Source organism: Rhineura floridana, chromosome 9 (assembly GCF_030035675.1).
Source record: "Rhineura floridana isolate rRhiFlo1 chromosome 9, rRhiFlo1.hap2, whole genome shotgun sequence".
Taxonomy (NCBI): domain Eukaryota; kingdom Metazoa; phylum Chordata; class Lepidosauria; order Squamata; family Rhineuridae; genus Rhineura; species Rhineura floridana.
Window position 1 is genome coordinate 68066059 of NC_084488.1, and position 25163 is coordinate 68091221.

A 25163-nucleotide genomic window follows, 5' to 3' on the forward strand; every position below is an offset into this window, starting at 1 on the left:
ATGCTTGCTGTATACTGTTTGAACCCAATTTCATTTCATCCCAAGATTCTGCTCAGGTACTGTTTAAAAATGGGACTTGTTTATTACACAGTTTATTCCTATACCACTTCAATCCCATATTTGTTTAAAGGATCAAAGTATTTAACAGAGCTTGAAGCAAAAATGGTCAGTTGTTAAGGGCTCCTTACTCTTATCTCTTCTAAGAATAATTATGCAACTAGATTATCGTTAGTGCAAGACCACATTCTGTTTAACCAGAGGTGACAACAGGCAAGGAAAAAGTCACTGATTAATAAAGAAGTTTAGGGATTGCTAACTTTAGGATATATACTTATATAAACTATTTGAATGTCTCAGCTATTCTGAGACATTTCCTCTGTGTAAGAAATGACTTATTGATTGATTACTTAACAAGCCAAAATCTGCTAAGCAGCAGGTGAAAAATGGTTGTTTTTTGTTTTTTAGGGATGGTCTCTCTTTTTTGCACTTGGATAACAGTCTTGGGTATTTGGTGTGTTTTTTTTAAGAGACCAGTAGCCAAGTTTGTAGTTTGACAGATGTTTTGCCTGAAGGTCTCTAAGAGAATGCACAGTCTAATAAGCACCCCTAGGAGTGTAAAGTGATAGCTGTTGACTAAAATAACATGTACTGAAATGTACAACTAGGAAGAGAGGTTTGATATAAAAAGTACTCCAGAAGTATTCATTCTTCGTATCTGAATAGCACTAGAGATAGTACAGTATGGCCAATTACTTGCATCCCACTGCAACTAGCACAGATACATAATCTCTATAGAAGCAATACTTATTAGAGATAGCTGAAAAATCACAGTTGATGTACATAAGAATAGATGTCACAGGCAGCTTTTATTTTTCCATGACTGCACAGCTCAGACAGGCCACACTGCATGCAATTCAACTGGACTAATACATCTAAGGAAGGAAACTCAGGGAACATAATCTAGATTTTAAAAAAAATCACTAGGCTTCCAAGTACCTACATTGCAGATTCTTTCATCGCTACCCAAAATCACTGCATTGCTATGACACACTAGTTTCCCTGTACACACTGATGCCATGATAGTGGCAAAGTCTGCTGCACATTTAAATCAGAAATAAATACACATGCATTATGCTACGCACCCAATATACTGGAACATCATAATTGGCTGCTATAGCATCTACATGTAGGTTCCACAACACAAGTACATGCATGGTCCACATAAAACAATCTATGCACAGACTGCATATTATTTATTGCACAGAAGTTCTTTCTATGGGGAAAAAAAACCCAGTCCCTTAGATTTATGTTATTTATGATACAGATCAGATTGACAAGAACAATATAGAGGACAACCAGTGGCAGTTCTAAAAGCAAAACCGTCACCAGATTCCAAAAGGATCTTCAATTCATTATTATTATTATTTAAAATCATCTATTACAGAAAAACTGTAGACTGAACTTATCTCGCTTCCCCATCGCCGTCCCTGGCAGCGGACAATAAAGCATAGGTAAAAGTTGTGTCCGTTCAGGGCCTTTTGCAAAATGCTGTAAAACCAGAACTGCGCACTTGGCAGTTTTGAAAAGTACTTGGCAGGCTGACGGGCTCCGCGAGTGTCCCAAACACCTTCGGGTAGGTGGGCGGGCAGCGGCATAGCCCTGTTTACGAGGAAAGACTCCACCAAAGCTCAAGGTTGGGTGGGACGCTTCAGGGATCGAAAGTCTGAGAGCGAAGTAATAAGCAAGAAAAAGAGAGGGAGAGAGCAGCAGGAGTGAAGGAAGAGATGAAGAAAGGAATGAGGAGGAAAACACACACACAGGAAAGAGGAAGAGAGAGCTGCTGCTGGAAGCCGAGGCGCGTCCCTGCCAGCAGAACCCGCAAGCCGCGGCAAAGGCACTTACGTAGCGTTTCAACTTCTTCTCCGGCGGCGACTTTCGCAGCCAGCCCGAGCAGACCACCTCCCCGCCGCTCATGGCTGCTTCGCACCCGACGGAGGAAGGGAGATTCTTTCTTCGGCAGCTGCTGGGCCGAGAGGAGACAGCCCGGAGAGACACAACAGGAGCGCCTGCCTGCCCGACCCACCGACCGACCGCTCCGGCCTCCTCCGGCTTCTCTGGGGGAAGGGAAGGAGGAGGGGAAAGCGGAGGAGGAGGAGGAGGAGTGGGGAGGAGACGGCCGGGAAAGAGGGAAGGAGGGACGAAGAGGGCGTGTGTGTATATAGGCGTGTGTGTATCTAAAGGCAGACAGCCCAGGTCGGGCAAGAGGGAGAATTGTTCCCGGGCTCCCTCATCCCCCAGCGAACCTTAGGGGGAAAGCAGAGTGACACCTCCACTCCCCGTCCGGGCCGCCGCAACTTTTAGCTACTCCGATCCAGCTGGTACTGCTGCTGCCGTCTCCAACAGCAGCGGGGAAACCTCTCCTCGCTCGGCTTTCCTATGGAGAGCTGGAGCCTCCCCGTGCCCGGAGGCAGCGCGCATCCGGGGCTGCTCATTAATTCCGCCTGCTCTGTGCCTGCGCTTTCTCCCCTTCCTTGAACAGTAGAGAGGAGGAGGAGGAGGCGGCACCCGGCTGGCTGGCTGGCTAGCCAGCCAGCCAGCCCCCCCCCTCCAGTGCCGCCTTGATGAACATCAAGGCCTCGCAGCTGGAACGCTGAGCCAGTTTAGGAGGCGCCCCTGTGGAATCTTGAGGGCGGCGGAGTTCTACGCTCCGAACGTCGAAACTGTTAAAACTGGGGGAGGTGGGAACCGAGTTCCTTGTGTACATGTGCATCCGGGCGAGCGGGCGCTGCCGCCCTTCTCTAGCAAGAGGTCGGCAGGATCAGATCCAGTATATAACAGCGCGATCCTAACTATGACTACTCAGAAGTAAGTCCTATTGAATTAAATGGGCCTTACTCCCAGGTAAGTGAGGTTAGGATTGCAGCCCGAGTGTTCTACCTTTCCAGCCCGCTGCGCGCCCGATCAGCTATTACGCTCCCACCTCCCCACCAACTCCTAATCCTTTCTCCCTTTCCCCCCCAACGTTGGCCTCAATAGCTCTTCTGTACGCTCTCCGTCCAAAGGAGAGGAAGTGAGCGTTTTTCCCCCTCTCTCTGAATGTCGGCCAGAGGTTTCTCTCTTACCCCCCCCTTTTTAGCTAACGAATGAGGGAGGAGACTTAAACCTACTTAAGGGATCCTGGGATCTGTAGTGCTCAAAAGTAGTTAACTGCTGAGAAGGGGGGAGTCGCTGCGGCGGGCCTGCGAAAGGGAGATAAAACTTTTCTTGTTTGGAAGGTTTTGGGGGGGGGCGGATAGGAGAGGGAAGAGTAGATCTTGCGAGGAGATGCTGGGAAGTTTACAGGGAGCGCGAGAGAATTTATTTTGGATAAATAAAGGTGCAGCTGCTGGCAGTTCAAGGAAGGAAAATGCATTGCACAAACAGAGAGGTTCAGCCTACTTCTCATTGCCTGGGTGCAGAATTGAAAAAAATATAATTACATAAATTATATTTTAAAGTTATATTAGCTAAAAAGGACTAAGTCTTTGGAGTTGTTCCTCATCCGTAAAATGCTTACGCAACAGATTTTCATTACCCAGCCTCCTCTTCTATATTCCACACACACACACCGAACAAATTTTCAGAGATGTTTTGTTATTTTGAGTAAGAGATTAGTCAGAATATGACAGGGAAGGGGAAGCTGGTGCCCTTTGCATACTGCGGGACTACAACTCAACCCTTCCTGACCATTTGGTCTTGCTGACAGGTCCTGAAGGGAGCTGGAGTCCAGCAACATCTGAAGGGCTGCAGGTTTCCCCTCCCTGCTCTATATACATGACAGTTGGGAAACTGGTGGCTGAGAAAAGAAGCAGCTCGTTTGCCATGTGCTGCCTTGGAGGTGTGGTAGGAAGGGTTGATCTCACAGGACATGCATCAAAAAATCCCCCCTCCACCTTCCTAGGGGGATGGGTTGGTTCTGAGGATGTGCTTACTCCAAGTCCAATTTTCCTATAAATGATCACCAATCCCAACTTGCTATAAACCCCATGCCAGACAGTAGTGACCTGTGGTCCTCCAGATGTTGTTGGACTCCACCTTTAATCAGCCTTGGCCAATATGGCCAGTGGTCAGGGCTGATGAGAGTTGTAGTCCAGGAACAGCTAGAATGCCCCAGGTTCCCCACAGGATCACTCAGCCTCTATTTTACAGAATTTCATAAATCTTATGAAATCAGTAAAAGTCATGTACACATTTAATGTGCCCTATACAGGCCTTTTTTCTGCCCAGTTACTCATCATAGTTAATCAATTAATCACAGTTTTAAAATAAGGGTTTTCCATTTGAAGTGTCCTATCTGAAAGGGTTTTCAGTACGGATGACATCATTGCATAAAATAACAATGCATTAGCATAAATTTCCAAACAAGAACTTATTTCGATTTCATCATCAGTGTTAAATATTCTTAAACTGAACCAGATCATCCTTAATGGCCGTGGAGAAAATAATTTCTTCAAGTTGTAGCAGCTCTTATTAATAGCTTCTTTTAAGGGGAAATGGTCCTTCTGGTGTGCCAGACTGTTGTAAGAATTTTTTTAGATAGCAGATATGCAGGTGATTCAACCAAGGGTGCATTACAAAACGCTCTTGAATGTCAACCATGCTAATTATAAACAAAAAAAAGCACAGTGTTTTGGAAATCTGAAATTGGTACTTTGTGACTTTTAATGGGAATAATTAAGGGGTTTTGCTATCTAGTTGTTCTTGGTTTTTACCTTGCCTTAAATGCTAATAATAGTCAATTAGTATCAGTATATTTGCACAGATACATTTAAATCAGGGGTGGAGAATCAGTCCTGCAGGCCAAATGTGGCCCTGCTGGTCTTGCTGCTTGGCCCTCAGGACTTTTCCCAGATCATGCCCCTACTCCCCAGGGCACACCCTGCAATGACCCTGTTCTGCACCATCAAGTGCTTTTGCCTAGCTAGAATGTGCTCTTGGACTATGAAAATGCCTGTTGCTTGCCTGGATGGAGTCAGTGTACATGTGTGGAATCCTGTGACTTTTCTATGGCTGGAATGTAGCCTACTTTACAAGCATGACTGTCACACCTGTTGCTCCTCCCCCTTTTGCTTCTGGCCCTGTCCACGTTTGCTTCTGGCATCAGCCTCTGAAGGTTGCTCACAAGGGAATGTAGCACTGGCAGCTGGAAAAGGTTTGCTTCCCCTCATTTAAAGTAAACTATACATATGATATGGCCAGAGTAACTAAGCAGAATCCTGCTTGTTACTTTTAGGAACATGCCCTCATACAGCCCATGTTTTGCAGTTCAAATCCCTGGTATCTCCAGTTTAGACTGGAAAAGGCTCACATTTGAAACTTTGGAGCCACTGCCAGGCATTGTAGACAACACTGAGTCAGTAAATGCACCTTTTTATATTCCTTCCTGTGAAACCAATGAAGGACTAAGAGCTCATTCCTTCACATATTTTCTTGTGAATTCAATGGGATTTACTCTCAACTGTGTGTGCATATACTTGCAGCCTTATAACAGGTTCACCCATAAAACTAAAAGTTATCAGATTAAATTAATTAGGAGGAGATTCAGGGGAGACAAACAGCACTTTTTCACACAATGAAATTTGGAATTTGCAGCCACCAAATGTGGTTATGCCTTGTTCGTGGGAAATGGGTTGTATCCAATATGTGTGCGGCATTCCCCTCACGCAACAGGCCTTCCCCTTCTTCTCTCCCTGCATGCCCTCAAAATTTGCTTGAGAGTTCTCCAAATCTCTGGAGTAGATTTTGAGGGTTCATGAGGGATCTGCAGAGCAGAGGAGGGGGAAGTTCCTTTGCCTAAGCAGAAGTCTGTGGCAGCAGTGGAATGGCAGCAGTGGATTCAACCCAATGTCTACCAATGTGTACCAGTTATGATACAGCTATATGGATGTTCCAGGTTCAGAAAAAAATATGCTGTAGCCCACCAGTACCTGGGGAGGCTCTTGCCTGGTTGTCTTGTGTGGACTTCCCAAAGGCATCTGTTTGAGCACTGTGGGAATGATCTAGCAAGGTTTTTCTTGTATTCTTATTAACATAGTGGAACTCATTACTGAGTAAACAAGCAATATTGCTTATACTGTGTGTCTAGGATTGTAGCCATTTAACCATGCCCTTAGTTCAATCCATTTCAAAAGAACTTGACTGTACCTTGCTTCCACTAGATTACCCTTAATGAATTTAAAATAATTAAAAAAGCATAAAATATGATTGCATAAAGTTTAACTGTGCGCATCCCCCCCCCAAAATGTAGAAAGTATCTTATGTGCTGTTAGTTACATCTACTGCCTGTAGCTATCTTGTTGCTGTGGTGGACGGGAGAGGGAAACATGCCAACCAAAAAGTTCTAGTTTTACAGTTGGAATAAACCAAGCTTCATAGACCACCTGCAAGTGCACCATAAACCACAGTTAGGAACTTCTGTATTGGGGCAAGGCATAAGACTCCCATGAGTCAAACAACTGTTCATCTCAACCATCAGCTCCAATGTAACGTGAATACTGTTTTCTTTTCCTTTCATGTATAAAAAGTGCACTTCCAAATATGCACCCTAGCTACTTTTTTACTGTAACATGGGCAGAACGTTTGCTAATTTGTTAGTGGATATGATTTAGGAGTTCAACCATACATGGGCATATCTGAATGTTTCCAAGTGTCCTGGATCCTTATGGGGCTATTGAGACATATAAATGATTTTTCCAGTATAATATTTTTCTCCAGTGAAGTGCTTTTAGGGCCAGTTCAGAAGCTCAAAAGGATCTGTAAATCAAGGTCAAAAAGTCACAAGCTGTCTGCTTTTTCATTTATCTCTATATTTTCAAAATCAGCTGCTTGTCAGTAGATTGGTCTCTGTGCTTTTCATGCATGTGAGTAATTTGGACAATAGAGTTTTTAATGTAATTATACAGATGAGCTTTGGCCATGAGGATTCCATTATACTATTTATTTTCCCTCTGATGCATGTTAGTCAAGTAATTTTAACTAAGGGATCATTTAAAACTTGAAACAAGCTAATTTCAGTTGCTCAGATCCTACTGAAGTTAGACATAACCAGCCCTAACTGAATGTAGGATTACAGTCTTAATATCCAAGAAGATCTCTTGATTGTGTAATATATATTACAAACAATTTACATTGTTGGAGAACATGCAGAAGACTATAGCTTAATAACTTTGTGATTACCTTTGGTTAGGGATAGAGTGGCTTGCATCTCCATAGCTAAACCAGCACCCTCTGCAAGGGAAGTGCATCAATTCTGGTCTGCTCTCTTATCCGTCATGTGCAATCCCAATTCATAACAGGTTTTCACCACGCACATAGTTAATCCCTTTTGAATGTCACATATGTGAGTTAAGTCCCATCCTTCCCAAGTGCACTATCTACAATCCTATTCATACTTCCCTGGGAATAAGCCTATTAAATGCAACAGGACTTCTATGTAAACATGCATATTTTCCTGCACATGAATGATTTTTTATTTTCCAACTTGATTCCCCTTTTTTGTATGAATATAGGAAGTTGCGTTATACCAAATCAGACTATTTGTCCAGCTAGCCCACTATTGTATAATCTGACTGGCAGCGGGTCTCAGTTCCAGATACCTAGGCATGCCAAGGGTTGAACCTGGGACTTTTTGCATGCAGTGTGAATGCTCTACCACTGAGCTATGGTTGTTCCCCCCCACCAAAAAAAAAGGACTTAGGAAGGAATACAGGATGCTACTTATAGCACATCAGACTATTTTCCCATCTAGTCCAGTAACGTCTGCTCTGACAGACAGCAGCTCTCCAGGGGCTCATGGAGAAGTCTTCTTACAACCTGCTGCCTGGTCCTTTTAACTGGAGGTCCCAGGGACAGAACCTGGGAGGTTCTGCTCTGCCACTGACCTATGGCCCCTCCTCTGCAGATTAAGCAATATGATGAATATTTTGGAGGAATTTCTCTCCATATATAAACTGTATTATTTATTTACTATTATGTGAATCAATTTTGGACTGGCTCACAATGCCACAAGTTAGAACTGGAACAAGAATGGTTGCATTCTATCCTGATTCTGATCCCTGACCACTTTGATGACACAGTGACTCGTGGGATTATGTAGTAAAGCTGTAGTCCTTGAATCCATCTCTCTTGAGATACCTCTAAAACAGGGATGAGTAACCTTTGGCCCTCTAGATGTTGTTGGATTCCAACTCCCATCAGCCCCCCGCCAACATGGCCAATGATCAAGGATGTTGGGAGTTAGTCTCCAACAACATTTGGAGGGCCAAAGCTTCCCCATTCCTGTTCTAAACTCATCTGACAATGGAAGCACTTGGATAGGATCTAAAGACAGTTTATGCATTCACAGGAAAGGGCAGTGGAGCTTTGCCTCCATCTTTTGCCTAGCAGTTCCCACTGCCTAAGAGGCAACTCTGCTTTCGAAACTGAACAGTAGCTTGTGTCTTTGGTAATGGGAACATCTGTAATGAAAACAACAAGCTAAGCTCTAGCTGTGCACGTGATTCTTTCACACACATGTCCAGTTGTTCCTATGTTTTTTCTTCTGAACCCTGCTGGGTTTTTTTTCAGATCTACTATGGAAATTAATTGCTTATCTATCTAGTATTAATATTTTCCCAAGAAATATACTCCATGTGTGTTGCATAGTATAACACTGACAACAGTGGAATAATCTCTTTCACTCCTGGAATTGGATTTAATGTGATTCTGGCAAGGTAGTTTGGTTTAATTTGGATCATTGTGCAGAGTCCCAAGTGTAAGCCCCTGCTTGGCTGACTTTCAAAGGAAAGGGAAAGGAGTAGGTATAGCAGCTAAAGAGCCAGCTCCTTTTTTATTTTATTGTCTACCCTTTTACATTGTTAGAATACAGAAGAGAAAAATGGAAAGATAACATTTATAGTGCCTTGTTTTAAAAATTATGAATTTGAACAAAATGCAGGGAAGTTGGCTATATAATAAAAAGAAAATTGGTTGAAAATACTGTGGGGGAAAGGGGTTTGGGGGGAAGTGAAGCCACAAAGCAGGTAACATCTGAGTGACATACTTAAAACAAAAAAGTCTTTTAAATAGCTCTAAATTACTTATGACTGAGTAGTAAAAACATGCATCCCCCAAGAAAAATGAGACAAAGAATTGCAGGACTGTCCATTTAATTGAACGTGGCAACAGAATACTTCTGTACTTCAAAAACTAACCTGTTATTTTTAAGTGACAATTGTCAGGCTTCAAGCCATGAAATGGCATAAAATAGACTCAAATGCTACGTAAAAGATTGAGGAAGCAATAGCGGAAGGGGACAAAAGGGGAAATCCCCAGGATTTCTTTATGTATGTTACCTCCAGTTTAAAACACTGGTGTAAATTAGTTGGATATGTTGGTATGTCTTACCAGTTTAGCATCTAAATATTGTATGACTCTATTTTAATACTGGTTCACCTCATTTTTTACTCAGCACTGGGGTTTCTTATTTTTATCGTGTCACTGTTGAAACATCATATGCAGGAAAGGAATGAGAATTGCTATGTGTTAGGTGCAAGCTGTCATAGCTGAGGCCTTTCTGACCTTAAACTCTGCGTCACAATACACAGCATACTTTCCCTGCACATGCCCCCATTGAGATGAATGGAAATTGCACAAAAACATGTTTTTTAAATAGACTCCTAGAGTTCAAGGTCAGAAAAAATGGTAATGGTCAAAAGAATGTGTGTTTTGAAGCCTGCAACACTTTTATTTCATCAATATAACATCACTTGTTTTATGGGAACCCACAGACTGTTACTTCCTGTTGAAACCATATAAGCAAGGCATCAGATCAAAATGTCTAAATGTAGTATCAGGGTTCAGCCTTGCAGGATGCAAAGTCCATGTACTTAGTGAAAAATTATAAATAAATAAATACTTAGTGCAAATTATGCAAGAGACTGCTTAGCTAGTTTTGCCACCTGCTTCACCTTGCAAGGTGCCTACTGAGTTTCCAAATAAATTTATAATCTGTTGCACAGATGATTTACAACCAGTAAGACTGATAGCTGAAATTATGATTACATTTGCCCAGTTATTTGGCGTAGATAGCACCTGAACCATGCTATATATTTTCAGATAATAACCATTATAAACCTTAGTGCCTACCATTTGTTGCATTATTAATTCATGAAAATATCATGAAGAATAGTTGCTTCAGTTCAAAATTCTTTGACTTACACTCTCACAGCTCAATTCCACAAACAATAACACTAGCTCCAGTAGTTTAACAGTAGGGGCAAATAGGGTAATAGAACCTTTCAATGAAAATTGTGCTAGAGCTGGTCACAGGTATTACCAGAGACAACTGGCTGTAGCTCAGTGGTACAGCACTTGATCTGCCTGCAAAAGGTCCCACATTCAATCTCTGGCATCTCCATATAGGGCTAGAAAAGATCCCTAGCTGAAACCCTGGAGAGCCACTGTCATCAGTGCAGATGATTCTGAGCTAGATGGTCCAGTGATTTGATCTGGTATAAAGCATCTTCCTAGGTTCCTAATATATATTTACATACAGAAGATAATGTGAAAACTTTTTTTCAGAAGAAAAGAGCAAAACAATTGCCCTGATCTGGTATAAGAGGAGAAAAAGGACAATTTACATAGATCACGTTATTTTCAGAATCTTTTGAGTAATGGTAAAGTTGTCACAGCTACAGAAAGCAACAGGCATATTTCTGATTAGAAGTAACACTGATTCAGAGGTGGCCAAAATGGTGCTGGACTTCAGCTCCCATCAGCCCCCACTAGCATAGCCCATTGTCAGGGATGATGGGAGTTGAAGTCAAACAACATCTGGAGGGCATCATGTTGGCTATCCCTGCATTAGACTGAATATGAGTTGTGCTAAATTCCTAGCAAGTGAAAGGGGTGTGCACGCGCGCATGCATATAAGGCATATTAAAGTGCAGAATCTGCTTAAAGAAGGGTTGCTGAGCTTTGATATATTGCCAACGACCTTGGATTCTGATAATGAGAGAAAAGCAGTGAAATAAAGCTTTCCTCATCTATGCATTGGCCCACTCAGGAGAAGCAAACGCAGGGAAAGTGTTCAGTAGCCTCCACCCTACCAGTTACTGCTTCTGTACTTTACATCATCCACCCACATCTTGTATACAGGAATTAAGTGGCAACAGCCTGCATCTAAACGATGGGGGTGCCACCATCATGTGTATTAAATCCTGATTAATAGCAGGCTGGCAGCATCAGGGTCACTTCAGAAAATAAAAAAACAAATGAAGATTCAGGCTGTGAGCACGCTAGTCACCTACAGCAAGGCGTTTCCATTGGCCACACATGGAGGGGCAAAGGGTTGATCTGCTGGTCAGCTGTGAAATCTCTTTAGCAGCGAATTTAAAAAAAAAAAAAAAAAGCACTCAAGCTGCTCCCACCAGGTTTTACAGTAAAAGGGGCGGAGTTTGACTAGCGTCATGTGCCCCCATTTCAGAAGAGTGGAGATACACTGGAACTGGCAGAACAGTGAGTGTGCTTCAATCCTCAATTTGCCGATTTCCTACCAAACTGAAGACAAGGCAAATAGGTGACTTCTAGGCAAAGCCTTATCTAGGAGACAGGATGGCTGGCTCTGGCATGCATGCGTGTGTAACATGGATTGCTGAATAGCAATCAGCTTTTCTACGGGAGTTGAGAGATTGTCTCCAATAATTAGTATCACAAAGGATAAAAAAGTACATTTTCTCTGGGAAAAGCCTTGAATGTAACAATAGAAGCAAGAATGGTACATAGAAAGACTATTAAGGAGAGGTGGAACAGAAAGGCAGTCCCCTGGAATAATCTTATGGAGCATAAGAACAATTTGTTCATACCACCTCTAGCAGAAGCAAATGCAGTGGATTGCTTAGAGGAGGGATAGAGATAACCAGGATGAAAATGAATTAACTTTTTTTTTGAAGGACATAATGTTAGGAGACAGCTATTAGGAAGCAGGATCTGGATTAGGAACATGATATTCTTGCCTCTGCCAGTGAAGTTTCTTAGGTTTATAAAAGCACAAACGTTGAAATGTGATACTTTAGTTTAGTACTTCACTAACTCACATTTGTGATGAAGCTGGATGTGAGGCAGGGTGACTTGGGTGGACAGCTGCTCATTTCATCTATACAAACATACAGACCACAAGTTATGACCCTCAGCAATAAAAACAATGATTAAAAACAAGGAAATGGTGAGGGGGGAAATAACAGCTTGCTGGTGGACAGACATTTACCATAGCCCAGTGGTAGAGCATGTGCCTTGTATGCAGAAGGTCCCAGATTCCATCCCAGACATGGGTTCAGGGCCTGGTCAATGCCTCGCTACAGGAGGGAGTTGTGCCCTCTGCTTTGAAAGAGGAGGTGGTGTGGCCTCTCTTGAAGAGGGCCTCCCTAGATCCAGAAGTTTTAGAAAACTACTGTCCAGTCTCTAATATTCCCTTCCTGGGCAAGGTGATCAAGACGGAGATGGCCAGCCAGCTACAGGCATGCTTGGAGGAAGCAGATTATCTAGATATATTCCAGTCTGGTTTCCATCCCAGTTTTGGCATAGAAACAACCTTGGTAGCCCTGATTGATGACCTTTATTGGGAGAGAGAAGGGGGCAATGCAGCCCTGTTGGTTCTCCTTGATCTCTCTGCAGCTTTTAACACCATAGATCATGGTGTCCTTCTGGAGTGAATGAAGAAGATGGGAATTGGAGGTACTGTGTTGTATCTGCTCCTACCTGCAGGCCTGCTACCAGGAAGTAGTACTAGGAGATTGTTGCTCAGCTCCATGGTTTTTGGGCTGTGGGGTGCCACAAAGGTCCATTCAGTCTCCCATACCATTTGGAGCTGTCATCCAGGGATATGGAGCATGGTGTCATCAGTATGCTGATGACAGCTCTATCTCTCCATTCAGTCTGAATCAGGAGAGGTTGTGGGTGTTGGACAAGTATCTGGAGGCAGTGATGGGCTGGATCTGAGGCTGAATCCTGATAAGACAGAAGTACTGTGAATGGGTGGTTCCTCTGTCCAAAAATTAGGTGTGTGATCTGTTCTGGGAGGGGTTGTATGCCCCCTGAATATACAGGTTCAGAGTCTGGGAGTGCTCCTGGATTCCAAATTGTCACTAGAGTCCCAAGTTGGTTCTCTGGCTAGGAGTGCTTATGCCCAGCTGAGGCTGATTCACTAGCTATGGCTGTTCCTGGACCAGGATAGCCTGGCCTCAATTGTCCATGCTCTGGTGACTTCTTGTCTGGAGTTCTGTAGTGTGCTGTAGGTGGGGCTGCCCTTTAAGACAGTCCAGAGGTTGCAGGTAGTGCGGAATGCAGCTGCGAGGCTGGTAAGTGGGCAGCCCAATGGGATCATGCGTCATTAGTCCTGAAAACACTGCACTGGCTGCCAGTGAGCTATCGGGCCCAATTCAAGGTGTTAGTATTAACATATAAAGCCCTACATCACTTGGGACCCAAGTATCTAAAACAGCACCTTCTGCAGTATCAACCATCTTAGACCCTATGATTGGTAGGTGAGGCCTTGTTGGTGCTGCCAGTTAACGCTGACCTGTGATGGGTCCTTTTCAGTGGTGGTTCCCCATTTGTGGAATGCCCTCCTCAGTGAAGTGTGTCTGTCTCCATCACTATTGACTTTCACAAGGATGCTGAAAACATTCCTTTTTATCTAGGCATTTGATGACTGAAGGGGACTGTTCTGGCAGCCAACGATCACTGATGAAAGAATGTTTTAGCTGTGTTTTTACAATATTTTTAACTGTGTTTTAGAATGTTTTTAATTGTAATTGTGTTTATGAAATGTTCTTAATTGTTTTTAGCAACTGGTTTTAGCATTTCTTGTTAAATTGTTTTGTTTATGTTTGTCGCCCTGGGCTCCTTTGAGAGGAAGAGCGGGATATAAATTCAGTTAACAACAACAATAATAACATCCAAGCAGGGCTCAGAAAGGCTTTTGCTGAAACTTTAGAGCAATCTTCCTTAACCTAGTAGTACCCTCCACCAGGTATTTTGGATTCCAACTCTGATCAGCCCCAGCCAGCAGGGCCAATAGTCAGGGATAATGGGAGCTGCAGTCTAATACCTCGAGGGGCACAGACACCCCATCCTTGCAGTTTTATTTGATTCTAATAAGAGGAATGAGCGAGGCAGTTCTACTGTCAAACAGCTCTCAACTTTCTCCTGCTGTTTAGCCAAAATCTGCTTCCCTGCAAATTATAGCCATTGGTTCTAGGCCTGCCCTCTGCAGCACCAGAGTACAAATCTGCTTTGTCTTCTACACGACAGCTTTTCAGATATTTGAGATCTGCTATCCTTTCTCCCCTTAATCTTCTCTTCTCCAAGTTAAACATTTCCTTCAACCATTCCTCATATTGGTTTCCAGACATCTCAGCATCTTGGTTGCCCTCTTCTTGACACACTCGCTGGCCAATGTCTTTTCTTCATATGTTGCACCCAGAACTAGACACAGTATTACAAATGTGGCCTAACCAATGACGAACAGAGTGGAACAATTACTTCTAGTAATTGGGATGCTATGCTTCTTTTTCTCAGCCTATGATCTCATTAACTTTTTAAGCAGCCACAGTGGACTTTCAGCTCATGATCTGCTAAGATATCTAGATCCTTTTGACATGTGCCGCTGCCAAGCCAGGTCTCCCACATTCTGTATTTAATGCCTTTGCTTCTTTGTACCTGAATGCAGGACATTACACTTATGGTGGTTGAATTCTATCTTGGTTTCAGCCCAGTGTTTCAGTCTGCCAGGATCATTTTGAATCTTGATTCTATCTTCTGTTATTTTAGTTACTCTTCCCAGATTTGTGTCACCTACAAATCTGATAAGCATCCCTTCTCTCTCGGATTGCTAGGCTCAGGGCCTGAGAATAGGGTTGCCAGGTCAGAAACATCCCAAAACATGAGATTTTAGGGGCGGGCCCAAGTGATGTCATGGAGCGGGCCCGAGTGATGTCATTAAGCATGATACATTAAGCATCAATCACAGTTGCTTGGAGCGTACAATTAAAAAAAAATCTGACTGAAAATTAAGCTAGACATCTTAGCTAAAAGAAGGAGCCTGGGTAGGGAACATTTAATCTAGCCTTGCTTTCGGCAAGAAGGGTTTAAGTGCCTTCAGGCCAGGCCAGTCACCAGAAGGTCACTGTAGGAAGAAAGGAGCCTAGTGTTGTGGAGATGTTAGATGGGAGCATTCGGGAGTAAAGATGGATGCCCCTGAAAGCTGCAATTCTAAACGCACGTACTAAGGGACTAAGCCCCATAGAACTCAACAGGACTTACTTCTGAGTAGATATAGTTTGGATTGTGCTGTTGGTAAAGCTTGACTAGGGATCCTCTGCAAAGACTTCCATATCCAAGCAGGGTTGGCAACCCCCTGCCTGGAATGCCCTACCTTTATCTTTTAATGTGGCTGCTCCAAACTTCTTTACAGATTTGTCCCTTCACTTCAGAAAGAGGTCTGAGAAATGAGAAAGAATAAGAAGATTCTCTACCCTTCTGTCTGCACAGATGCTGTCCTCCAGCAGAAGTTTTGAGCCAGGCAGGACGCAGTGGCATCTCATAGAGGGCACCCTCCCCTTTCATGGGGTGTATGATTTGTCCTGGCCCAGAGCAGATTTTGGGGTGGGCACCCCCAATTACTTATTTTTCCTATATGTCTCTTTCTGCTTTGATTTTGTATAGATGCCCTCTTCTGTGCCCTGAGCCCAGCAGAAGCTCTGGGCCAGGCGGGACGCAGTGGCATCTCGTTGAGGACACCCTCCCCTTTCCTGGGGTATATAATTTGTGCTGTCCCAGAGCAGATTTTGGGGTGGGTACCCCCAGTTACTTATTTTTTTTCTATGTATTTTTGTCCATTTTGATTTTGCATTGATGCACGCATGCGTGCCCGGTGCCCAGCAGAAGCTTTGGGGCGAGGCGGGACACAGTGGCATCTCGTAGAGGACACTCTCCCCTTTCATGGGGTATATGATTTGTCCTGTTCCAGAGCAGATTTTGGGGTGGGCACCCCCAGTTACTTATTTTTTATGATTTTATGACATCATTATGTATTTATGATAATATCAGAAGCCTGATGATTTTGATTGCATAAATGTATTGTTATTCTTGACGGGGAGAGTCCCCTAATCACAGTGATATATCATACACGGTACCCCATCATATATTTTGGGGTTCAGAGACATGTTAAGTTTGGTTTGAAGTTGCTGTAGTTGTCAGCTCTTCTTTTTTAGTGTTTTGAACTTTCAAGCAAATAAGGAACTGGGAACTAGGAACCAACTTCAGCGTCGTATCAGTTAAATAGATTAAACAGTCATGGGGGGGCTGACGTTTTGGTGTATATCTCAGGAACCAGACCACCTAGAAACTTATTTTTTAAAAAATTGAAGCTGAGAGTCCAGAGATTAAGGGGTGCTAGCTAGAGAGCCGGAGGGTCCCCCAAAAACCTGAGACTCCGGCAGAAAACCAGAGATCTGGTAGCTCTACCCGAGAATGATTCTGTATCTTTTAGAGAAGAGACAATTCATCCAAGTGCAGGCTTTCTTGCAACACTGTAATGGGAAAAGCCACAAGGTGAAATTCTCCCTTCCCCCTGCACAACTTTTAAAGATACAGAAGACCTCTTGGTTGCCAGGCCCAGCCTCCAAGAGGTCTTCTGCATCTTGAAAAGTTGTGCAGGGGGGAAGGAAAATTTCACCTTGTGGTTTTTCCCATTACAGTGTTGCAAAAAAACCTGCACTTGGCTGAATTTTCTCTTCTCTTAAAGATACAGAATCATTCTCAGGCCCTGTGCCTGGCAACCCTACTTCTCTCCCTTCATCTATGTCATTTATAAAAAGTTGAAGAACACAGGGACTAGAGCCGGCCTGTGTTCAGGCAGGGAGTGGAAATTCTCTTCAGCCTATTTACCCTGCTGCTGCTGTGCTGAAATGCATTCCTCAGCCAAGAAACACAACCTTGGACATCCTTCTGTGCATTCCCAGTCAGTAATGGCAGCTTACCTTGGGTGGTTATCCAGAATAAGAATTCTTTAATTATGGATTCTGGCTGGTGCCAACAAATTTGAGGCTGTAATGTTTTGAGCCAATCCATAACAGTCGCCTCTGTATTCCTTGTACCTAACTGTTTGTCCCTTCCCTGTTCTGCCAGCATTGAAATTCCAAGCCAGCAAGATTTAAAAAATGGGCTTAACAAACATAGAATATACAATGACCAGCTCCCAAATCTAAGTCACCACACTGTTGCTCGAGAAAGCCTTATTAGAGCAATCAAGGAAATCATATCTGCAGATCAGCCTCACATTTGATGGGTGTGAATTGCCTCTTTGCCTATTATATTCACATATTTTTAATTTTAAGACTAGAACTGTTCACTCATGCCACTTACGTCTATTCATGCTTACTTGGAAATAAGTTCCACTGAATTCCACTGCACTTCCTGATAAGATGGTTTAGGGACTGTAACCTTAGGCTGCTTTGGTGTGAAATGTGAAACCTCCAGGCATGTTTTCCTGGGGGGATGCTCTGGGACGCAGCTCCATTACTTTTTTTGCAGTTGGGCCCCCTCTTGGAGTCCCTCTGTCTGTCTCTATAGCCAATCAAGCCACAGCAATTCCTGAACTCCAAGTGTATGCTTGCATTTAAAATCTACACCCTTTCCTCTTGCCTTAGGAGAGAGAGCCCGAGAATCCAGCAAGGTCAGGAGTCATTACAGCTAATCAGCAGGCTGTATGAATCTCCTTGCATGCTAATTGGTTCCCATAATCTATTGTTGTGAGGAAGAGAGAAACATGAGGGAGAGAGTCAGCAGGACTTAAGAGAGGGAAGTTTTCTGAGAAGAGGAGGGGCAGCTAAGCCTGATTTGAGAGGGGGTATGCATCAGAATCTTACTAAAATGAAGGGCTTTCAAACAGTCCCACGCAGACCCATGGTAGCCAACACAAAGGGTAGGTGAAGACAGCCACACTGGGGGGGAGGATGGGCTAAGAGTGAGGCAAAGCAGCATTTTCTCACAGAGAAGGGGGCGAAGGAAGGCTGAAAGAAGGAAGGCAGTTTGTAAAATACAAGATGCACTGCTTGTTAAGCATTTTTTTCTCCCTCAGTTGTGCTTTTTGCAGATTGTATGGGGGAAAGTGAGGGTAGAGGGGGAAAGAAAGGGTTAAGAAGGGGGATATTTTACAGACATCACTGTACAGACAGAACTTCTTCTCACAGCTGATCTGCAAAAAGCAGGTTTCTTCCCCTTGTAAAATACAGGCCACCTCATTCTTCTTAGCCCTTTGCTCTTTCTGCCTTCCCCCATCCTCCATGAGGCGCTCTCTCACAGATCTGCAAAAAGCACAATAAAGGGGGAAAGAACTGCTTTACAAGCAATTCTTCTTGTATTTCACAGGCAGCCTTCCTTCTCCCTTTCTTCAGCCTTCCTTTGCCCCCTTCTTTGTGAGGAAATGCCACCTCATCTCACTCTCCACCCAACTCTCCTTTGCCCTCCTTCTCTCTCTCACCGTGCATCCTCCGTTTTGACTGCAGTGAATCTGTGCAAGGAGAAAGAAACACCTATCGAGTAATGCCCCTTTGTATTTTACAGACATCATGTGCGAGAGAGAAGTTCTTCTCTCAGCTGATATGCAAAATGCAGGAGGAACAAACCTGCTTTTTGCAGATCAGCTGTGAGAGGTACCTTTCTTGCAGGTAGCAATGCCTGTAAAATACCAGCTTCTTTATCCCCACCCCACATGGGGAGGGGAGAAACAGCCACTTTGCTAGCTCTATTTGGTACTTTCGGAAGCGCCAAGCACAGGGCTAGCAACGCCCCATGTGCAGCGATTTCCAAGCACCCGATTGCCAGCAGGATGTTGTGGCTTGGGAACCCCCTTCAAGGGGTGTTGATAAGTGGGTTGGATAATGATGTAATGTGATTGACAGGTGGGTGCCCCCAGTCATCTGTAAAATTTGGCCTGTGAGGCCAATCCTGGTGACTCATGAAGGGACCCTGGACTTCTAAATTTCCCACTACACTATTGGAAACCTCCATTATAAACGTACTTCTGTTTAGCATCAGGAGTGAATAATGTTTCATCAAAATGTGTGTTCTGCTGAAGTGAATGTTGGATTCAAATGCATGTCAGACTAATACTGCCTTTTTGTAAGGTAACATTTTTCCATGCCACATTTTCATGCAGCACATTCACCCTTTCTTAAATCCTATTCCCAGCTTCCTGTTCATCTCTGGCCTGGGTCCAGCACAACTTTCAAAATCCTCCATGGCCTCCCCCACACCACCTTAGCTATCCTTTTTTATATACCAAGACATCTTCTTAGGGTGGTCAGTTACACATTGCCACAAAAGAGGGCACCAATTTGCATAACATTTACATATGTTAATTTATATGTATACATGAGCATCTAAGTAGAGAGTAGAGACACACTTACTGTTCTACTGGTTCCAGTGCAGCTCCACCTTTCTTTTCTGAAAACAGAAGCACACAATGCTAGTCAAATCCCACTCCTTTTTACTGTAAAGCCTGGTGGGATCAGCTGCAGTGGTGTCTTTTTTTAAAAATTCAGCTTCAAACAGATTTTGCAACTGATTGGCAGATCAACCCATTGTCCCTCCAGGTGTAGCCAATAGAAACACTTTGCTGTAGGCGACTAGTGTGCTCACAACCAGAGACTCTGATCAAGTGACCCATATGCCTACTGTATCTTCTATCCAAGTGCTAACTATTGACAGGAAACATCAAGGCCTCTGCTCACCCTTCTTATAGTTCAGCCTTTCCCAACCAGTGTGCCTCCAGATGTTGTTGGACCACAACTCCCATTTTTCCTGACCATTGGCAATGCTGGCTGAGGCTGATGGGAGTTGTGGTCCAACAACAGCTAGAGGCACACTGGTTGAAAAAGGCTGTTATAGTTCTTTATCTTTAAAGGGGACTTGGTCTGAGCACCCCGTCAAATATATGACTGTCCTCTCTAAAGCAGGACACACTATTACCCTGTATCATATCAGTGACCTTTGATTATCTAGTCCACATACCTTCAGCCATGGGCAGATCTCCTACTCCCTCAAATGATTCCTCCTTCTCTCCCCCTTGCTACCCCTTATGTCTGGAGCTATCTCCCAGAACACATGTGATGCTACTCTCTTGCTTCCTTTAAATCCCTCCCTAAACACTTCTTTTCCATGAAGCCTTTTTGTAAGGCCATGTGTTTCCATATGAGTTTCCCCAGAACAAAGCCTAGGTACCACAACTGAAAAAGCCCTTTCCTTGATCTACCTGCTTGCCTGAACTATAAGGGCAAGTGCAGTCAAAGAAAAACTGCTGATGACAATCTTAACAGCTGGGCGGGTTCATGTAGGATGATGACAGAAGGTTCTTGGGTTCACTGCCCACAATTTAATTTGCAATACTGATGCAATTTTCCTTTGTATTCCTCCTGTTGCTCTTTTCCACAAAGAAAATCACATGCTTAAGGAATTGATTCTTACACAATCATGTATCCCAAGAGAACAATCCCTTAAACCTTGGGATTGTTGTGTATATTTAAGGCTGAGTAAACTGAGATAAAGATACACTCTGTAAGTGATCTACACCAGAGGTGGGAAACCTCCCACCCAAGGTTGTTTTCCCTGATCCATGTGCACCTGCCCCACATATGACATCAGATGTGGCTGGATCACTGCAGAAAGCATATTGAACCCTGTCACCCATCAGATGATGTGTAGGAAGTTAAATCCTGCTTGGTTTGGGGGTGCGAGAGAGTCCTTGTGGGGAACTCTTTCGTGCACCCAAACCCTGCACAGCGCAATTTTTGTATTAGTATAATCTAGATACTGTTTGTATATATTTGGGTCTTTTCATTCATTGTGTAGATAACTGAAGTGAGCTAAGAAAAGCATCTGGGATCTGGTCTATCACTTAAGGTAACAAACTGAATAACCCCCTTGGCCATTACCTCATAAAAGCACCACTGGGTGGAGTTGACAATTCACAACCGCACAGTGAAGCAAGACTAACCCAGACAAGTGTGACTAACTATCTTGTTTTAATCATGTTTCCTCAGAAAAAAATTCCCACCTATTTCAATGGGATTTCCCTCCAAATGAATATAATTATTTATTTATTTATTTATTAAATTTATATACCGCCCGACTAGCAATAGCTCTCTGGGCGGTGAACATAAAATAGCATAAAAATACAATGAATAACAAAATAATACTAAAATACAATCAACAATCCAATACAATAATGGGTATTGGAGATGGGTATTGGAGGCACTGTTTTACAGTGGTTCCGATCTTATCTCCAGGGCCACTCTCAGATAATAGCATTGGGTGACTGCCTTTTGGCCCCCTGGCAGTTGTGCTGTGGGGTGCCACAGGGTACCATCTTGTCCCCCATGCTGTTTAACATCTATATGAAGCCCTTGGGAGCAGTCATCAAGAGATTTGGGGCAAGGTGTCAGCAGTATGCTGATGATACCCAGCTGTATTCCTCTGTAACTTCTGAATCGGGAGAGGCTGTGCAAGCCCTGGGCCACTGCCTGGACTCGGTGGTGGGCTGGATGAGGGCCAGTAAACTGAGTCTGAATCCTAGCAAGACGGAGGCACTGTGGGTTGGTGGTTCCCAACTTCGGATAATTGGCCAGTTGCCTGCTTTGGATGGGGTCGTACTCCCTCTGAAAGTTACTAGTTAAATGTTTCTCTCAGTCATTGAACAGGGTACAGCTGGCCCTGGATCTGCACTTTATATCCTCCCTCCCTGAAAGAATGTTGAAGACTTTTCCTCAGAATATGGCTCCTACCTGACATTAGGCAGAAATAACTAAGGCTTTCTGCAAACAGGGTTGTTGTGGGTGCCTCATCTATGCAGGGTTTTGCACACCCTTAGTATCAAACTCATATTTTCATCAATATCTGTGACAAAGTGGTTTTGTATAAAATGAAGAATCCAAGTAGGGAAATAATAACATAAACACCAGTGGTGCTAGAATGTTAAGGCGGTGGATGTAAACACAAATTGGCGCCCTGGCCATTGCATTTCTGCCTATATTAGTGGAGCTGTGGAATGAAGTAGGCAGCACCAATACCAGGTTTTTTGGGGGGAGGAGCTTGGCAAATGTGCTCAGTGGGCTTCCTTCCATGAGTGGATCCACCTCCTCACCATCACAACTCTGGAATGCTCTCTCCAGAGAGGCTCAGGTGGCGCCAACTTTCATATTTTTTCGATGCCAGGCAAATACCTTTTTTTGGTGGGCATTTGGGCAGCACCAATGATTGGACACTTTTACTCAGACTATATTTTGAATGTAATTTTACTTATGTATTTTATTTGTGTTGAAAATCACTTCAGGACATTTTGGTGCAGGAAGCAATTCATAAACCTAACCTAACCATCACTGTTGCCAATTTGGTTGCCCTCTCTCACTGGTTCCAGTCCACACAACTGCCCCAGGGGTGAGTACAATGCAAGTGGAGGGTGTTCCTCTATCTCCTCACTCTTGTTACTGAAATGCATGCTCAGAGAGGGCCAATGAACAGGCAATGAAAGCAAGGAGGAGGAGCAACAAAGCATGGAAGTTCTGGTTCAGCAGTGGGGCCCCTGAAGAAATGTGGGCCTCAGCAGATGCCCAGTCATGCCAACTTTTGATGTGGCCCTAAGAGTAAATTGAGCTGCGCATCTCCCATACAAGCTTTGGGAAATGTTCTATTGTTCATGTTAAAGAGCAGCAAATGTAGGGATATAAAACACAGATGGGTGGGGGTTAGCCTAAGCTGCTGGTATTGATGTTTAAGCAGCCTTGGCCCAGAGTATTTGAAGGACTTCTGCCTTCAGCATGACCACTTACATTGCCCTTCTCTATGTTACCCTGCTCTCTACATATGAGAGGGCCTTTTCTGTGGTTGTCCCCAGGGTCTAGAACTCACTCCCCCGGAGTTCCACCTGTTTATCTCCCTCTCAGCCCTCTGGCAGAGAGGTTAAAAGCCATTTTATTTCAGAGCACCTTAGGTATTATGGCAATCTGATGTTTTTTATTTAGAACATTTGTTAACCACCCAATCAACAAAGTCCTCGGGATGACTCCAGAGGACTTTGTTGATTAATATTAAAATAAACATTAATATTAATCAATTACCATTTGAAACTGATCATTCAATGTCCTGCCTACAAACAGGACAAGCAGCATAAAAGCAGAAATATTTGCTGGTGCTATTTAGTCACTGTTTTCTAAATCTATTGTTTGAAATCACTTTGTTGTTACACTGTGTTTTAATTATCATTTTATGCATTATTGTTATGTTGTAATTAATTGTTTCTTTTCTATATATAGAAAGACAGGATATACTTTAAATAAATGTTTACCAGGATAGCTTCACAAATGTAATGCCTGAGGTTTGTTGGTCATATATGATTAAAGAGCGACAAAACAATGATGAAAGATTGGCCTTCAAAGTACTCATTCATAAGGAGAACAGTGAAGCATCACATACCTCTTACAAAAACCTCAGACACTTGTGAGAAGACTAAATAGTGGCATCTGCAGTTTTGGTCTGTTTGCTTGTTTGACTCTCCTCACCCCAGCAAGTCAAGTCAGTAAACAACATTTTGACGTCTGGAAGTCACAGAGAGAAGCTGACCTTCTGTGAATAAAGTGGTGGCTCAGAACCATTGTATTGCTACTAAATGTCATGTGTGACAACTCCTTGCTGTACACACAGTACTCTTTTCAAATCACATGTTTCTTAGTAAGAGATGGGAAAAGACAGCACAGATTGTGCTTTTATAAAGAATTCAAAACATTTTCACGTGACTTATTGCAGTGGCTAGTGTGTGCTTGAGACAAATTAGAAACAAAAATGACCCTAGCTTTGTAAGTCAAGGATGTGTTCTCTGTAGTAAGGCATTGGCTGAGTTAGCAAATGCTTAACTTAACAGACAAGTCAGTGGCTGCATGTTACTGGGCTGCATGTCACAGGGCTGAGTTTCTCACTGTGGCATCCCAAAGGTTCAAGCATAGACTATGGGTGCTGATGATGCTAATTAATCTGTTCTTTTGTTCAAAGCCAGCTTGGACCTCAAATATGAGTCATGCCATCTACAGGGTGGAAGGAGGCTGAAACTCCTGCATATAAGGAGAGCTGGAAAACAGAGGAATTTGGGATTTAATAATGGATAAGTTTCAAACTACCATCATGCCATGTGTGAGTTCTTTTGCTCATGTATGGGTAACTTTTTTAGGTGCCAGTCTGGAGGGCCCATGATTTTCGGAGTGAGCTCTTTTGGGGGAAGGAGGAAGGAGGAGATACCACAAGAAGCGGAGAGATTAAACACTCCTGTATCTGAGCAGAGCAGCCACTCAAGCTAATAAAAATAATTTTGGATGAATAATTTCACATGTGCATTGATGTCGCTGTATGTCTGGCAATATCTGTGAGCTAGTTCTGTACCCATATTACCTGCTCAACCTGTATATTTGTAAAACAATCAGGTCATTACAAAAGCACCATACATCTCCAGTGCTCTCTCATCCTAAAGGAAATGGGCCATGAACCTTTGACCACATGAAGAAGGGGAAACACAAAAGCAAGCTACCAAAGAGCAGAATTAGATGTGATTAATTTCAATGGCACTGGCAAATTCAGAGTTCGGTTTCTGGTTTCTTCCAAACAAGAGTTCTTTTGCAAACAAAAAAGAGATTTCCAGTTAGTCATGCCAAACATTATTTAGCCATGCAAAACAGCATTATCCAACTAACCTGGGGCTATTCCATGATGATGATGATGATGATGATGATGATACTAATATTAAAAGCAGAAGTACTGTTGCTACTTCCCCTACATTTGGTATCTGGAGTGCTTTGCGTCATCATCATCAGACGAAGGAGGAGGAGGAGAAGTGTAGATGTATGGGGGATATTTACACAAACTTACAGTGTTATTGGATGCTATTGGAGAATAGATGGATGCATACAATGGAGATACAGGAGAGTCAGTGTGGTGTAGTGGTTAAGGTGTTGGACTATGACCTGGGAGACCAGGGTTTGAATCCCCACACAGCCATGAAGCTCACTGGGTGACCTTGGGCCCAGTGAGCTTCATGGCTGTGT

At 43.4% G+C, this 25163-nt stretch overlaps 1 protein-coding gene and 1 long non-coding RNA gene across 5 annotated transcripts in view; one reads left to right on the plus strand and one right to left on the minus strand.

Moving 5' to 3' along the window:
- GAB1 (GRB2 associated binding protein 1) overlaps positions 1 to 2557 on the minus strand; it is a 136664-nt gene extending 134107 nt beyond the window's left edge. For 2 of the 4 annotated variants that reach the window (XM_061584836.1, XM_061584834.1), the window contains exon 1: positions 1903 to 2557. In XM_061584836.1, the coding sequence (XP_061440820.1) occupies positions 1903 to 1974 (72 nt within the window). In that variant the 5' untranslated portion in view covers positions 1975 to 2557. The remainder of the gene's footprint in view (positions 1 to 1902) is intronic. The other 2 variants (XM_061584837.1, XM_061584835.1) reach the window with 1 other exon arrangement.
- LOC133364397 (uncharacterized) lies at positions 2230 to 24450 on the plus strand. Its single transcript, XR_009757934.1, has 3 exons — positions 2230 to 2865; positions 22409 to 22512; positions 24296 to 24450. It is a non-coding gene; the product is annotated as an uncharacterized LOC133364397 (long non-coding RNA).
- The last annotated feature ends 713 nt before the right edge of the window (positions 24451 to 25163 follow it).